At 32.7% G+C, this 17,460-nt stretch overlaps 1 protein-coding gene across 3 annotated transcripts; it reads left to right on the top strand.

Annotated features, from left to right (window-relative positions):
- Positions 1 to 723: 723 nt before the first annotated feature.
- Positions 724 to 8,550, top strand: LPPBETA (Phosphatidic acid phosphatase (PAP2) family protein). 3 transcript variants are annotated; one of them, XM_085671503.1, is made up of 2 exons: positions 724 to 1,507; positions 8,535 to 8,550. In XM_085671503.1, the coding sequence occupies exon 1, from the start codon at positions 832 to 834 to the stop codon at positions 1,504 to 1,506; it is 675 nt and encodes a 224-aa protein (XP_085527629.1). In that variant the 5' UTR covers positions 724 to 831; the 3' UTR covers position 1,507; positions 8,535 to 8,550. The 3 variants fall into 3 exon arrangements, with proteins under 3 accessions (XP_085527629.1, XP_027920232.1, XP_027920231.1); XM_028064431.2 differs by lacking the exon at positions 8,535 to 8,550 and adding an exon at positions 5,158 to 5,537 and having other exon boundaries at positions 725 to 1,507; XM_028064430.2 differs by lacking the exon at positions 8,535 to 8,550 and adding an exon at positions 4,084 to 5,537 and having other exon boundaries at positions 727 to 1,507.
- The last annotated feature ends 8,910 nt before the right edge of the window (positions 8,551 to 17,460 follow it).

Below are 17,460 nucleotides of genomic sequence, written 5' to 3'. Positions count from 1 at the left end.
AAGCTTCCTGTATATTACTAGGAATAGAAATTGAAGATAATTGAGATACAAATGATGCATATGACTGGGATAACCTGTGAGATGACACATATTTACTAATGGGATATTTAACTTTAGAGTGGATCAGTTTAGTACCTTCCGTCATATCTCAGTAACACCGTTTGTATAGGGGTGAGATGTCATTGTGCAACAAATTAACGACGTTCATTGGAATATAATGGAAGGTACTAAACTGAACCAATTTAAAAGAAAAATAAGAGTATCAAATTGAACCTTCAAAAAAAGCTCGGAGACCAAATTGAACCTTACAAAAGCTCAGAAATCAAATTGAACCAACTCTATAAATTGGGGACCAATTCAATAATTATACCAAATTGGAAAAATTTTTAATATCATATATTTATGTGGTACATATAATTACTTATTTATATTCATGATTCGTTTCTTAAAGTTTGCTGTCAATTTAATTTTGTTTAACAATAATATATTCTTAGATACATACTTACTTTTATTATTAATTATTATAAAAATGTTTCTCTTAATTTTTTTACTTTTAACCTCTTCATTCGTCCAGATGATTCTATTTCTACGCCTTTTCATTTTTTTTTCTATTTTATAATTTTTTGTTTCTTTATTGTAATCATCATTTAGCCAAAACATCAAGAGTAATTAACTTAAAAAGAGTAATTAAATTGGGATCAGAACATAACCAAACTAAAACTCTCTTACTACAGGGAAAACGTAGAACTCCAAACGAAGTCGTATAATATCCTAACTAACGGTTTTCGATCGTTTGAATTTCCGTGAGACCCAACGTTTTCAGTAACTCCGATGGGCCAAGGCCATGAACCCCCGGAATCCCCACCTGCCGCGCCACCGTTACTCCGCCGCATCCACGACCTGGACAACGCCGTCTCCTTCTTCATCCACACTCTCACACGCCCCATCGCTCCAAAACCCCTTCTCCGATTCCTAGAGCTTTTGGCGGACTTCCGATTCTTCTTCCCAGTCTCCCTCGCTCTCTTCCTCGCCGCCCCCTCCTCCTCCCCTCTCCGCTCCAGCCTACTCCTTCCTCTTCTCCTGTGCTCCCTTATTGACCTCCTTTTCATCGCCCTCATCAAATTCCTCGTCCGCCGATCCCGCCCCTCCTACGCCAACCACTCCCAATACAACGCCGTCGTCTCCGTCGATAACTTCTCCTTCCCTAGCGGTCACTCTTCCAGGGTCTGCTTCGTCGCTTCCGTCGTCTCCCTCTCCCGCCCCTCGCTCCTCGCCGATCTCCACCATCCGCGAGTGGCCTTCCTCGTGAATCGCTGGTTCGGGGGAGACCAGGCCCTCGCCGTTGATATTCTCATCGCGGCCGTCTGGGCTTGGGCCGTGACCACTGTAATTTCTCGCGTCGCTCTCGGGAGGCATTACGTTATCGATGTCTTCTTTGGCGCGTGCTTCGGAGTCCTCGAAGCGTTCTTCACCTTCCGCCTTCTCGAATTCCGAGGATTGCTTTGAGGTAAGAATAAGAACCTGGAACTGGGATTTCGGAAGTGATAACCTTACTCCCTGGTGAATGTGGAGTTTCATATCACTACTCACCGGTTAAATGTGCTTGCTGATTATTATATTATTTTTGATATTCTATTTATAATGTTTAATTTTAGTGGTTCGATGACTGTAACCGAATTATGGAGAAAAGTTATATACGTGGCTTCTCCAGAAGATTCAAAATTCTTAGTATTAGAGTGATTGAAGGACACACTATATATGCTATGTTTGGTTTCCCGTTCAGCTGCTTTGAATGGAAGTTTTTATTGCCAAACTTAGTTTGGTAATATGTTTGCTTTCTCCTTCGATGCACACCTATGTTTGACTTCATGTGAACTTAACTCTGGGGGTTGCTTTTAAACTAAGTTTGCAAAATGAAATTCATTCAAATTTATGTTTGAAAACTTGACATGTACATAGGAAGACCAAATGAGGCGGATGCAGGGTACGCACGCCATGAGTAGGAGATGAAATTGAAACGATTGAATCGTGTGTATATATTGAAAGGAAGTTAAACTTTAGGTACTTAGGTTGAGTGTACCTTATGCTTAGACTTTAGGGTGATTGATATTAATTTGGTCTAAAGCTGTCCTTGTTTGAACCTAAAGCTTGTTCTGGGAGAATGTGAGAACACCTGGTTATTTGAAGATCCTTTAAAGGATTTTCATGTTACTTAACATAATCTTTATGTAGTCAACGTTCCTCAAAATTAAATTCATCAAGATTTGCCGAGAATGTTCATAATCTTTTAATATTTATTTGAGAATTTAGTTCAAGTGCCACCATTGACCTCTGCCAAATTGAATTAAATTGCAATGCTCTCCTCCCCATTTTAGATGACCAATTCGATAACACAAGAAATGTTTTGGCTAAGGAGGTTCTCCAGCAAGCCATACATGGTGTGTTGAATTTGGGGTCATGACCATCTCAATCCGGATTAACCTAAAGAAACTCAGTCTTATTGTTTTTATTGTGAATATGCAAGCAACCGTGCATCTTAGATTCTGATTCAAATACGAATGAAGTATGGTTGGAGTCAAGAAATTCTCTCTTGTAATTTGATTACGGAAAAATAATGTTTGTATGGTGTTACAAAATTATAGAATAAAGAAACTACCAGTGTTTATATACAGTTTTTTATATCCTCTCTATACGTAATAAATGAATAATTTTTTTGAAAGAATATATATTTAATTTATTTATATGTATATAGTTTGCCAATGTCATCTATTATGTCATCTATTATCATTAAATTTTCTCTGTTTTATAATCTTGAGAGTTTCAATTGTTATTCTTTATAGAGTTGAGTTTCCACCTCATCAGGCTCTTACAAATGTCTGTTGGCTCAAATGGTAAATAATTTGTTTCACTTTAAGCAAGAACTTGGATTAAAGTCTTGATAACCAAGAAAAATTGTTGAGAGTGCTTTGTCTCCTTGAGTTGAAAAGGTTCTACTTGAATTGACTCTTTGAATCAATAGAGTGTGAGTTTCACATGTCTTGGGTCCTAGGACCTTTTTAAAATCCTCATTAATGGGAATGACTTTGCCAAAGAAAAAGACGAGGAAAACGTGCATGGGGAAAAAGAACTACGTTATAATTCTTTCTGTCTAGTATAGTGAGTTTCTTGGTCTGATTTTGATGCTGTGAAGTTGAGAGTAAACTTAGCATCTTAGGATGGACTACAGAGTGGAAAACGTCAGCCGGGAGCAAGAATTTATGTAAAACATTATAATGCATGTTAATGGTATAAAAATAAAGAAGCATACGCCTTCCTCGAAAGAGTGAAAGTTAAATGATAACAGCATTTTTAGTCTAGCAAACATGATTCAGGGTTAATTTTAATGGTTGGATTTTTTTTTTTAACTAAAGCATCAGTTTCTTGGAGAGGTTCATTGACTGAATTCTCCAAATGCACCTTTTACTTTAGGATCTATTTGGTAGGAAGGAAAGGAAAGAAGTCGTGAAAATAGAGTAGATAGAAATACTGAAGTGCTTGGAAATAGGCGAGAAATAGAGTACAAATGAAAATGTTTGATATAAAGGAAATATAAAAGCAATGGGAAGAAATAAATGTGAATGAAAACAGTAATAGAGTGAAATTATCCAATAGATCCTATATCTTGCTATTTTTCTTCTACCAAACTTATTCATGTCTTTTGTTTCTCTCTTGTTTCTTTCTTCTCCTCCAAAGAAAGGTTTTTTTTTTTTTTTTGTATCAGCTTGTGTGAATAGTTTCCTCTTAAATACGTTAACATTGACAAAGATGAAGTTTGCCTCTTCACCCTTCTCCTTTTCACTGTCAGAGGTTGTCAGTACTTGCGACCATTTGTGCTCTATCTCTTCTGTCTCTGTCTCTGATAGGTTCCTTTGATCATTTAGTTTCGTAACAGCCTCTCTCAAGTTGGTTTAAAAATGTAAGCACCTAAAATGGCGACGATTAATTCTAACCTCTATGTGGAAGCGTTTGACTTAATTTAACATACTGAGTATCCGCTAAATGGATACAGAATCTAATTGCTGTCTGCTTTTTCCTTCATCTTAGGTTCTGATGGAGCAATTCGAACTTATGCTGCCTGAGGATAAGCGTTCTTAATTGGTTTCTAACAGATAATGAAGTCGTGATTGGTTTAAGTACATTGGCATCTTGCTCCTTACCAGATAATTTTGGAGACCTTTATTACTTTAGTTTGATTCAACTCTAATTCAAATTTGTTAAAATTGCTTGGGAGTTGCATTCCTGTCCGTAATTTATTCCTTGGCATTTAAGTCTCTCTGCAGGCGTATAAACAATAAATGTAGGCATGTGATAATACATGGTACAGCAGACCTTTACATCATTTATTTGCAGCCTTTTGTCTTATGTTCTATCCAGAACTATATCACACATCGAATTTGCTACTGCTGTCAGATGTTTCTAATTTTTGCAGAGATACTGATGCAAAGACAGACTGTTCTGTATCGTTTGGAGACTTGAAATGAGTTATCTTTTCTGACAATTGCTGCCAGAATATGAAGTTGGCTTATGTCTAGTCTATCTCCGATTCCCACTTTGCCCGTTCAGGTGGATTGAACATTAGTGTTTGAAATGTGGAGTAGTAATTATCATGAAACATTATAAGTTTGAGAAAAGAAAGGTCTTTTAGGATTTGGTTTGAGGGACCGTGTGCTTGTCTGATGTGTATGGAAATTTTGACGATTATGAATTGAAGGATAAAAAGTTGTTAGGTCAGTTACTTCTTTTGCATGTGCCTTCTTACCGCGTGCGATGCTTTGTCTGATAAGATGTTTTTGATTTGACTGATTGATTGGTCTTTGCTTTCCTTTCAATTTTGGAAAAGTTCGTAAGCTTACCAAATTAGCCCAGACTGTGGTTATGTTGTGCTGGCAGCATCTATTACCGTAGTTAGGATATGGTTACGTGGAACACACCAAATGACGAGTGAATCAAGTCGTTTTGGTTTTATTGACTTGACATGTGGGTCTGGTTGCTATTAACACCAAGAGAATTAGCACATGAATTTGATGGAAACTTTCATCCTCTTTCATGTTAGTCCGCTGAACATTGACAATTTCTCTCTACTCATGCCTTTTCTTCGTGCATTTTGCTGACGAACAGTTTTATTCACATTGAAAGTTCTGGATTTATTACCATGGATTAAGAAATTCGGTATCTTGGATACTGCTGGAACTGTTCATTGGTGGAATCCACTACAGCTTGAGGGACCTACAACGTACGCCAAGCTCTGCGCGTCTGGTATTTTGCCAAGTGAATGCTTACTGCTCAAGATTTGGAGTCACTGCAACTTTGTATTTTGTGGGACACATGCTTTGATATTCTCCTTGCATGATTGATTTCTTAGTAATGAGAGACTGGCTCTCTGGAGAACTTCAACATTTTTGACGTTTTCTTGTATGACCACCGTGATTGAGATGTTATTGATGCTATATGGCAGTAAATCTATATATAAAAAAAGTACAGTAATTTATTTGAGTCCATTATCAATTTATCTTCTTTCTTTGTGGGTATATTTTGGTGCAACGCAGCAGGTATCTTCCATGGAAATGTTTGATTTAGATAAATATTTAATTGAGTCGCATATTCGAAGCTCAAAATTGATGTGGGTGTAATGAACATATCGGGTTTATTTGGAAATTCCTTTGCAATGATACATACAAACAGGTTTGTTCGCACTTTCCAGAACATGAAATTAAGAATTGCATCTTTTACGTTGAAGGGCCGTGTACGTTATTGTAACGGTTGTAACTTAACTATAGACTAGTAGGTGCACTTTCATGTGTTTTGGTAGGATAATGCAGAATAGGAAAATTTGAATTGAATAGGTTGAAGAATTTAGATTTATTGATCTACCACCCATTTTATAGCTACACATATCTGAATTTCTGACAATACCTGGTTTTCTTCAATTATTTATATAAATTGTTCGTTTTTTTTTTGTGTTTTTGAACTCATGAGTGATCCCCGCTGGTCAAAGATTTTGAATTGATTTTTATGATTTAGCAGAGAGCAATGGCGGTGAGTACATCTTTGTCAGTGTGGATTGGCATAGATAATTGATATTGCATGAAAGAAGCAAACCTGAAACCCTAGTTCTTAGAAAACGGATAATGTTGAACAGAGTGAAAACCCCCTTATATGACCAAATATGGGGGTGACACGGCCTTAGGTTTGGTCATAGTATGGTGGAAGTCATATTCATCCATTCGTACAACACCAGTTTATGTCTATGTTTTGAACCAAGCACGATTAAGCTTTTCAAATGTTGTGTTGGACCAGTCATAGAAGGCGTTCAAACTCGTTACAAGGTGTGAAACCTGCAACATGCCTGCATGCATGGTTGATGATGGAGATGGATGAAGAGGGACAATGATGAATAATGGTTATGGTCAGTCTAATAAACCAGCTTGTGAATTGGTTGTCGGAAGTCCAAGAAAGTCATGTGAGGCTTTTTAGCAGTGTCGTACGATTTTCTTTTGGGAGGTTGTGGAAACATTAAAACCATTTTTGGACGCATTTTCATGACCTTGCTCCAAAAATCAGAAGAGAGGACCACTCATCAAAATTGGATACTGGATGCAGAGACTGCTAAGCTTTTCATGTCTTTCTATATTTGCCACGTACCCAATTTTATCCCACTGCCACAGACTAAAGAACTGAGCATAAGGATTCAGGGGAGAAAGGTTGCTGACCACCATGTGAAAAATCAAAAAACGGTGGAAGAGTTTCAAGAGGCATCATTTGAAACCTGTCTCCCCTTACCCCATTGGCTATCATATCTCATCAAATCCATCAGGTTTCTTTTTCCCTTTTACCTTTTTCTTTTCGTGATCTGTTTGCAATCTCATCCAGCTTCGTAATCTGTGGTTCCCTAAAGTTCCTCCAAATTATTCACACGGAATCTTTTTCCTCTGCAATAATGTGCCAAGCTCAAGTGAGCACGTTCGTTTAGAAGAGATCTTGACTATTTTTTTCATGACAAATTAATCATTTGTCATAGATTATGGTAATCAGCAAAACAGTAGCCGAGGTCGAGAGGAACAGAAGTTGTGCCTAACTTCTAGTCTCATTCGAGGAGAAATTATTAGATGGCCTTAAGCTATAGTAGTTTCAGTAAATTTTGAAGACTCGATTGTTGATTATGCCTTGGAGATTGTTCAAGATCATTATTGAGTAATAATGTTTCTTACTGAAGATATATTTGAAGGCAATGGAAATAAATGGTAAAATAAACAAAACAAAAGGTAGAGGAGTGGAGCATCATTCTTAATCTTGTTTGATATCCGAGAAGAAAAACTTGTTTTTTACTTTGTTCGGGTTCATATAAAAAAATGCATAAATAAACGAAGAAAAACGTAAGTCATATCAATTATTCACAAAATTGAATTATGTTCTTATTTTCTTCATGGGGAGTATAAAAAGATGCAATCGTTGTAAATAATTTATTTTCCTTTCACTGATTTGCTGTCAAACAAGGAATAATTTTCTTCCTTTTGTTTCCATCTTAAAAAAAAAATGCATGCCAAAGAAAACATGAGAGGAGGAAGAGAGAGGTAATGCAAAGGTCCTCTTAATAGCTGGCAAGGTACACATTTACTACATGAGATTGATGGTGCACTTAAATTCGAAGATGATGAGTTTAATAGGGGTTCATATATTATTCCTTTTTTAGTGTTGTGTGGATGATTGTACAATGTATATTACTATTTATTGTTCACCACTGGTATTTAGTGTTTGGCAGTTTTCTAGGTGGAAAGTGATTAAATAAATGAAATTTTGAAAAGGGAAAAAGAATGGCCCCAAGGAGCACTGCACAAATTTGTCCCTAGGTAGCTAGCTAGCTACAATGTGGGCAAGGCTATGTGTCTCTGCACAGAAGGGCCATCATAAAAGGCCACATGCAAAAATGTACCACCGACCCCTCCTTCTATCATACAACTTGCCAAATACACGGACACAATTTCAATCATAAATTTCCCCATGCACTCATGCAATGCAACCATTTCAGTGTGCTTCTGCATGCACCCCACTTCAATTATCTTCCTCTTCCAATATTGGTCAACGTAATCACCATATCATACCTTAATTTCCTTCTTTCACACTTCCAATTCAAATCAAAGTTGACAGGGATGATGGACCCATGTGACAAAGTAACGTATAATTAACCAACCAAGTTTTTTTATGCCCTATTAAATACTGCATTCGGTGATGGTCTTTAGAGTAAAATAATACACATATAAATCTAGATTCAAATTTATTATTCTCTTTTCTTCCAACAAGGATTATTGGCAGTATGGGCTGGAACATGTCATGCTGCCAAAATCGAAGTTAGAATGAAACCATATACAAATTTAGAGAACACAATCATTATTTTTAAAAACCTCATTCACATTTATCATCTCTTCCTATCACATTATTATAACACTGTGTCATATAGTATTTTGGTTTCTGCATAATTTTTCATCTTGAAATGATAGTGGGGAAGCAAAGAAATGTTGCTCCATGCACAGAAGACAAGAGGAGCTGTGGGAGGGACCAACCGGTTGTTGCTACATGTTTAGTGCTTCAATGAGTTGTTTCCCAAATGCAAGAGTTTTGGTCACTGATATATTTGAGCCTTCCATGGAGGGCAAGCTTTTTTCTAATTGTGCTATAGTTTTATGGTATGTACTTTTACAAACATGGATTTGATGTTTGGTTGTTGTTTTCTTTTGTAAGCCCTGCCTTCTCTGTCTTAATATAATTCATGCACAAAGCTGAAAACAATCTTTCAACAATGAAAGGTGGGAATTAAATCTCTGTGAACACTGCAATTCATTATTCTGAACATTATTACTACACGTATATATCAATATTCTATAGGGTACTTATGGGTTTTGGGGCCATGCTGCACGTACTGAACTTGAACATGCCCCACCTCACCCTTTAAAAATCTTTCCAAACGGTATCAAATCTTTGAAATTCTCCATCAGTTAATTTGGAAACACCGTTGCACTGCTTCATATATATATACACAAAAGAGGATCTTTATTGACTTCTTCACATTGGCTTGTAATTAACCAATCTCAGGCTAAATTCATCTTAGTTGGGTCATTATCAGCATTATTAGGTGGTAGCTGGTGAGGTAGAGTGAAAGGTGAAAAGGACATATGTTGAAATTACAAGCAACAATAATACTATTAACGTTTCAGTGTTACAGAGGGGCACAAGGAATAATAAGCAGAGTGGATCAGTGGATCACGGCGATCACGTTAGATAGTTGTCATCACCGCAACCAATGTTGGTTTATGGAGTACTTTTATGTGTGTGTCACATAAAGTGAAAGAATTGTTTTTGCTCGTTCAAAATTACACTTTGACTCAAAATAATGTTAAAATCTCATCTTACACACCGATTTTATAAGAGTGAATTAAGTTTAAAATTATCTTTTTAACATGATGTCAAAGTCATGGATTATAATCTTATAAAAAGATTTATTGTGAATTAGATCTAATATTCCATCAACTATCGAATCATTTATTAATGTCTATTTCTATACTCAATATGTTTAAAATTGCATAAGGAATGCAACTTTTTAAAAAATATACATAACTTTTGTATTTTAAAGAATGTGCAGAATCTGCAGTCACTTGTACCTATGCAAAACTGTGAATTGAAGGTGAGAATTGAAGAAGAAATTAGAAGTCATGTGGAGTAGTACTTTTGCGGGCAATGGAAGTGTGAGCGTGGCCCTTGTATGTTTCTTTTTTTTGAATTTGTTTTGTTTGGTTCTATGAATGTGCGGGATGAATGCAGCACAGAGAAGCATAAAGGTATGAGTGATTATGCAGAAAATAATAATAAAAAGTGAGGATTACACCATCCCATATAACTTGGAAATGATGCTCCCACACACTGCTGCTTCCTAATACACATACAAAAGCTTATTCGAATATTCATCTGGATTTCGCTACGTACACAGCAAACAAATAAGACACTCTTCCCTAAACTACATAAATATATAAGGACTTCATATGCCATTCAATACATAAACAACCATTTCAGATTCTCCTCTGTTTAGTACTTTAATATTTCAAGGGAAATTTATTATATTTGCACATCAGTTTCGTACAATTGTCTCTACAAATTAACGACAGATAAAAAGATAAGAGAGAAAAGTGTGGGATAAGATAAGAGATATGATTCAGAGAAATAAAGATAAAAAATGACACTTGTGGCTTTTGTATAATTTATCTTTTATAATTTAAAACTGAGAAAGGAAAAAAAATATGAATTTAAAAGGATATATCTTATAAACGTCAAATTTAAATGACATCGACCTAGAAAAATTATTTTGAACTTATGCTAATCTATGCATAAGCATTAAAAGCCTTATTAATGGGTATCCTAAAAATATTGGTTGAAGGATTAAAAGGAAGAGAGCTCATTTCATAACATCCAACGAAAACAATTAATTCTTTAATCAATATTATTAGAAGATTCGTTGGAATTTGTCAAAAATTGGATTAGAGAACAAATTTTTCTTCTAATGGGACATGTTTGTCTTTCTTTGAGTAAGACACTAAAACAAATCAACTCTCATATTACTAAACTTTTATGAGATATAGAATGGAAAGATTTACTATCTGTGATGTATGAGTTGTCCATATAAATGATTGTGATACCACTTTTAAAACAAAGCATTAAGACTTAATGTTTATGGGTTTTCATTTGTTGTATGTATATAGTTAACTTTTTTTCATTTTTATTGAATATGAGAGTTTCAACTTACAATAGGTAACATGATGTAAAAAGAAAGAGGAAATTAATAGACAAAAACAAAAATTATCCATTAGATATGTGTATCAAGGGATGTTCATAGTAGAAATATAAGATAACTAAGATTAATAACCACACTCACTCATGTGTATCAATAAAAATAAAATGAAGAAGACCATTCAATAGAAAATAATCTCTTTCACCATAAATATGCCCATTAAATAAGAACATACAATAAATTTAATATGATTGGGCAATTTAAGTTCTACCTTTATGAATACTCAATAAAAGTATTTTATCACTTAACATACAATTTTCGTTAAGAAAAAAATTTCAAACTCTCTGATGCAACTTTTATAAAGATAAACTTGCAAACCCTATATAGACTTAGTAAATTATGATAAAAACCCACCCTTAAATCAACTCTTCATTTTAATAATAATTTTTTACTATTTCCTCTTTCATATAACATAATGTAAATTTTTGGCGAATAGTCATTTAAGAACGATATATATCATTCATTCATCAAAAGTCTAATATATATAAATAGGCAAAAACACCACAACAAAGTTTCAACATGTCAAAGTTCACGTCAACACTTTCATACTCATCTCGAAGCAATGTGTCATCATCACCATGTTTCATAGATACTTTAACACTATTTCTTCTTTTTCATGCTCCAATGCAAACACTTAACAATATAATGACTAGTTATTTTTTTTCTAACATTAATTAAAATTTAATAATTTTCTTATATTGTTATTTTTATTTAATCGACAAATGTGAGTTGTTAATTTTTGTTAATGGGAACCCAAAACATTTTTCACCCTCCCTTCTAAACCCACCAAACTAACCTTATTTTTTCAAATTGTTAATAGAAGTTTTCTAAACTCACTAGACCAACTTTATTTTTCCAAATTGTTAATAGGGGGACCTTTCCCTCCCTTCCCTTCCATTCAACTACCAAACTACCTTATCATTTATCACTTATCACTCCTAAAATGAAGAGAAAATGAAGTGACCAAAATAATCAAATTTCAATATTTTGTTGATGATCCAATTTAGAGAAATATTTTCTCATATGTATAGATTAGATTTGCCAATTTGTCATCATAAATTTATATTTTTCCAATCAAAGTGCATTTTTCACTTAAACAAAGTTAATGTAAAGACTGAAAAAAAATTCAGTCCCTAATGATAAAAATCAGTCACTACTTATTTTAGTGATTGCATTAACTACCAAATTTGAAAACCACAAATTTTTTGATCTTTTGAGTACCTATTTTTCATACCGTCGTTCTTCTTAACGGGATTAATCGGCTTTAATATCATTTTTGGGTCTTTTAAAAGAGGATCACTGAGAAGATAACACTAATAAGACATGAGTCTATCGCCTACACATAAGATATTGAAATCGCTCTCGATCCGGTATCTTAAAATAATAATTTTATGGTCTTTATCCTTCAACTCACAAATAAATTTCCAACAATTTGATCACCAATTTTTTTTTTTTTTTATGGTTTGAACGTACTGAAACCAATTTAAAAACTGAATAGTTATATCGTTTTGGAAAACATTTATTGTTTGTTCAGGTTCAGCCAGTTAAGAAACTGTTATTTTGATGAGTTTCGCCACCTTTTTTTCTCACCAATCTTGACCTTTCTTACATTAGTATCTCATTTTTGTTCTTAGGTATGATGATGAAAAAATCAACGACATCACTAAATTTCTCAAACTTAGTACATTAGTTATTTCAAGTAAGATTTATGGTCTGAGGAACATTAAGATCAAGAATTGTGACCTAATTAAAATATAATATTTATAATGGAAAGATGTAATATGAAAATGTTTGTATGACGAATAATACTTTACTAGATTAAAACTTAACTAAAATATAAATATTTTTTTTTGGGAAAATTAAGATATCTAACTTTGATTTTATTTTTCCTGGGTAGTGAGCAAATTTACATCTCAGTGACATGCAGTAAACAATTTGGTGTGACGAGACCAATCTATGACTGGAAGGAGAATTTGTAATGCTTAACAGCCAAATGCCAAAGACTTTTGCGTCCACATGAAATTAGTTCAAGCCAGACACTTGTCATACACATCTAGAGATAAAACAATTGAGACAAAGAAAAAAAAAAAAGTTGAAAATGAAACAAGAATTATTCACCTTAATTATAAATATAATTTTAAATGTGTATTTTCTAACACAATCTATCCCTTTACTATTAAGGCAAGAAAAACAGTCTGTATTTGGATCTACTATCACATTCCATCAACACCCATTCTTAGTAGATAAGAATTGTAGAGATTAGATAAGATATCTACCTTTTTTTTCTTCTTCAAATGTCCTTTTAACTCAACACCATATGTGTAATTCAATCCTAGTCCAATAATTAAAGTGAAAAGGTGAATCAGCTTTAGGAGTCAACTTTTCTTTTCTGGGTTAGAAAAACTATTCCCTAATGGTTAATAAACATGAGATGATACATTTATTATTTTTTTTCTCCGTGATATCACATCACTTAATTAACCCTTATGTCAAGGCGTTCTCTACTCCTTTAGACACATGAACATGTGGGATCTCCAATCCCAATCCTCTAAAAAACACTTTTCCAAACTAAATAAAAAATAAATAAGAAAAAGAAAAATTGGAAGATCGAAGTGGGCATAAAACAAAAACAACCAAAACTGTTGCCATATGAATGAGTGCAGTGGTCAGAAAAGACTAATTTATAAAGTTTATGTACACAGATACGGAAAATTGGGATGTTTAATAATTAGGAAGTCACAAAGCATGATTAAAGTGTTTCTTAGGTGACACTTGCAGCTAACTGGATCTGCCTTTTTCGTTTTATTGAGCAACCTTGTGTGGTGTGATTGGGACTAACTATCTTACTTGCTTTGGTTGAAAGTGGGACCAAACACATGCCATGACATGGGCCATTAAGATACCCTTAATACAGACACCTGGCTTATAGATAATAAGATAATTTTGGTCTCACAAAGATATGGCACTATTATTCTTTGGCAAGTGTTTTTGATTTGATTTGTTCTCTCCTAAATTGACATTTCAAATTCAACTCCCCAATGGGGTTGCTTTTGTTTTTGTCCCTCTATAATCCTTAACCTTATATCACTTTTAGTTTCAATATTACAACATTTGTACTGTCATCAGTACATTTGTTTACAAGAGAAAATAACTATTTACAAAGATGTTTCTGTTTCCTTCAAACTCTGTTCAATTGCTATGTTGTTGTACCAATTTCGCACTTTTATTTTTTTCTTTATTCACTACTATAATTAGCTCTCAAAAACATGTGTATCTTCCTACTATTTGCAACCCTGCACATGTGCATATGGCAAGATATGCCAAAGTCATATATGTTTGGCCACTTGATAAAATTTGGGGCAATCTTGCAAAAAGATAACTACTCCAACTCTAACTAGGAATTGCTAGCATATTATTTTAGTGATAGAATATAAGTAATTGAAACTAATCCCAATAAATAACAAGAAATGAAGTGCATTGTAAATATTTGTACTTTTTAAACATTGTTGAAGAATTCTTAAAGGGGTCATATCAAAGTAAATATAACCTCGTTATGTAAGTAATTTGATCATTTGTTAATTGATATGTATTGTGCATTTAAAAAATTACAATAGCTTTCACAATGATTATATAAATACATTTAATTTTGTATTTTCTAATATTTTAAATACTTTAAATACATGCACACAGTTTTATGATTGTACAGTTTACTTTACTTGAATACTAGGATACCATTTTATTTTATATTATATACTAAATAGGTGGAAAAAAATTAGTAAATTAGTTATATTAAAATATTTTTTTTTATCACCCAATGGTAAACCAATGAAGAAAAGAAAAATCACAATACAGTTATAGCTTTAGTAAATAATTTGGTGCTTGGGAAAATAACCATAAGTTCTAGATTGAAAAGACTCCTGATTAAAATGATGATAGATGATAAATTATTCGAAGATTTTGTATATTATAGAGAAATAAATATCAATTAAGGTACTTATCTTTTATTTTTTTATTAAGATGTTTATGTTAGAAGTTGGTTTGATTCTAGCTCAATTTCACAAAATCGGTTTGTAAAATAAAGTTTACATATCATTTATATATTATGAAATCGGTTTGTCTAGTCGATGTGAGACTTCCTCTCATACCAAGATATATTCATCTCGTACGTGAGACTAGAAATTAGTGGGTGGTCCGTTAGCAGCTCGATAATGGGTAAAACAGAATATCCAAGAAAGTTTGCTAAGATATACTCTAATTTGACTTTGATATCATGTTGGAAGTGAGCTTTAAGCCTAACTCAATCTCATAAAATAAGACAATTTCATAATATATAAATAAGGTACAAACATCACATTACTTATCAATTTTATAAAATTAAATAAAACTTATAGTCCACTTCTATCGGTTTATTATTGTTATTCATAAACGAAAACTAACTGTAACTTACAAAAAAATCAAGAAAGCGTTTCCTTTTTTGTTAAATTATAAATATATATTGATTATTACATCACTACTCTCCTTCAACACCAAATGATTCCTGGTTCATGACATTGAAGAGGTGAAAAAGGAGATTGAAAATATCTTCATTTAGTTGTGCACATAAATAAAGGGAAAGAGAAAAGGAAAAGTAGAGATTCTATATATTTTAATTTCCACACTGAACAGAAAGTGAACATTTCGATGCTATTAAAGTCTGTCATTCAAAATAGTTATTTCTTACAGTTGATTGTCAGATACTCAACGGATCGAACAAAAAGTGTAATTAACTTTCATAAGAAACTATTGACCGTGTTTTTTTTTTTCTTAAATTTTTCCCATACACATAAAATCTATTACATTTCGTCTTTTTGTTTTATTTTTAATACCACTTTATTTGTTTTCTTTACATAAAATGTATAAAAGAAAACATGAATGAATGAAAAATTAGAAAGAATCGCAAATGAAATCGGTGGCATGTGCCAAGTTTACATGGTTGAGCGTAGATTTTGTGTGTTTGCTTTTTACAATGAAAGATGTGAAGAACACCTCGAACAGAGGAAAGGAAGAGAAAGGAAAGCAGAGAAATGGAAGAAGAGTCACATGTGAAGGTGGGCACGAGAGAAAAGAATAGCCATGACAGACAAAGATGAAAGATGGTAGATAAATGTAAATCCTAAATTCCTAATCTTATGTCACTCTCTTCTACTATGCTATTATATAGTAACTTTGTGTGTTCTTATTAGTATTGGTTAATTCTATGAGACGTTATGTCATGAATTGCAGTCATTGTCAGAGACACCTCACACCTCATTGCAACACTCCAATCAAATTCATATACCAATTCCCTTGCCTCTTTTTCTTGCCGAGTAAAATTTGTGTTCTGTACATTACCATGTGTTTGATTCTTGCTCCATAACATTTGTTTTTTAAAAAAGTATTATTATATGGATGTCGACTTTTTTTATCTTCAAATTAAATATAGTAGGAGAATAAGTTTTGATTATGCTCCATTTGTCTTTAGATTTAAATTTTTTATTCAAAATGTTATTTAAGTCTTTTATTCAAACTATTAAAATAATTAGATTGTCATAAATTTAGGTTTATAAATAATTCGGAATTTGGTTTTAAGTTCTCATTTTAATTTATTTTGTTATTGGATAAATTATATAACACAAGAACACAAATTAAGTCTAATGAAACATTGGATACAAATGATAAAAAGACATAATATATGACATTAACAAGGATATCATAAGACATGTTTGAGAAAAATGAAAATGTAATGACCTTCATTTTAGAGACAATTAGTTCTCAGTTCTCAAAGATGGTATCAATAAAAGCACAAATAATCAAAGTTTGTATATTCGTTGCAGTGATGTTAGAAATGTAAAGTAAGCTTAAGAGAAAGGTATATCCTTCAACATGCATATTAAATGTGATCCTACAAGTTGTTGACATAAAGTCAATGATACTCTGAAAATATTGTATGAATGGTATGAAAAACAAACATAAAAGTCTCTTTAAAAACATATAAATAGAAGTAGAAAGATATGTCTTCCTAAGATTGCAGATTGCAATAATTTGTTGAACAATTTTAGTGTTTTTGTTAAAAGATTGTCTGTTAGACGACATTAAATGTTAACTTTATCCGTAAATTCTTTATTTATATGGAGTTAGAAAATTATTATTATAATAATATAAGTTAATAATTATTTTAACAACAAAATAATGAAATATATATATATATATATATATATATATATATATATATATATATATATATCAGATTTTATCACAAAATAAAAATATTAAAATTTTAAAATATGGTGATTCTATGTCAATAAGTTTTTCTTCTTCAAATATTTTTTTTTTCTTCTAGAAAACAATGCTATAGATTAAAAACACGAATGCATAACTGTATGCTCATAAGCTATTTTTACTTTTTTTTTTATCACTAAGTTATTTGGAATACTGTCTATTGCTGGATAACATTTCAAAAAACTTCTACTTTGTTTGATAGGTTTAAAGAAGCTTCTTTTACTAAAATAAAAATGTTTGAGGAAGGACATGTTTTACTAACTTAATGTCTTTTTGAAATATATTACTTT

Source organism: Vigna unguiculata, chromosome 3 (genome assembly GCF_037176805.1).
Source record: "Vigna unguiculata cultivar grain cowpea cultivar isolate G323 ecotype 2 chromosome 3, ASM3717680v1, whole genome shotgun sequence".
NCBI classification, from domain to species: domain Eukaryota; kingdom Viridiplantae; phylum Streptophyta; class Magnoliopsida; order Fabales; family Fabaceae; genus Vigna; species Vigna unguiculata.
The sequence above is the reverse complement of the archived record's forward strand: the minus strand, read 5'-3'. Positions and strand labels throughout refer to the sequence as shown.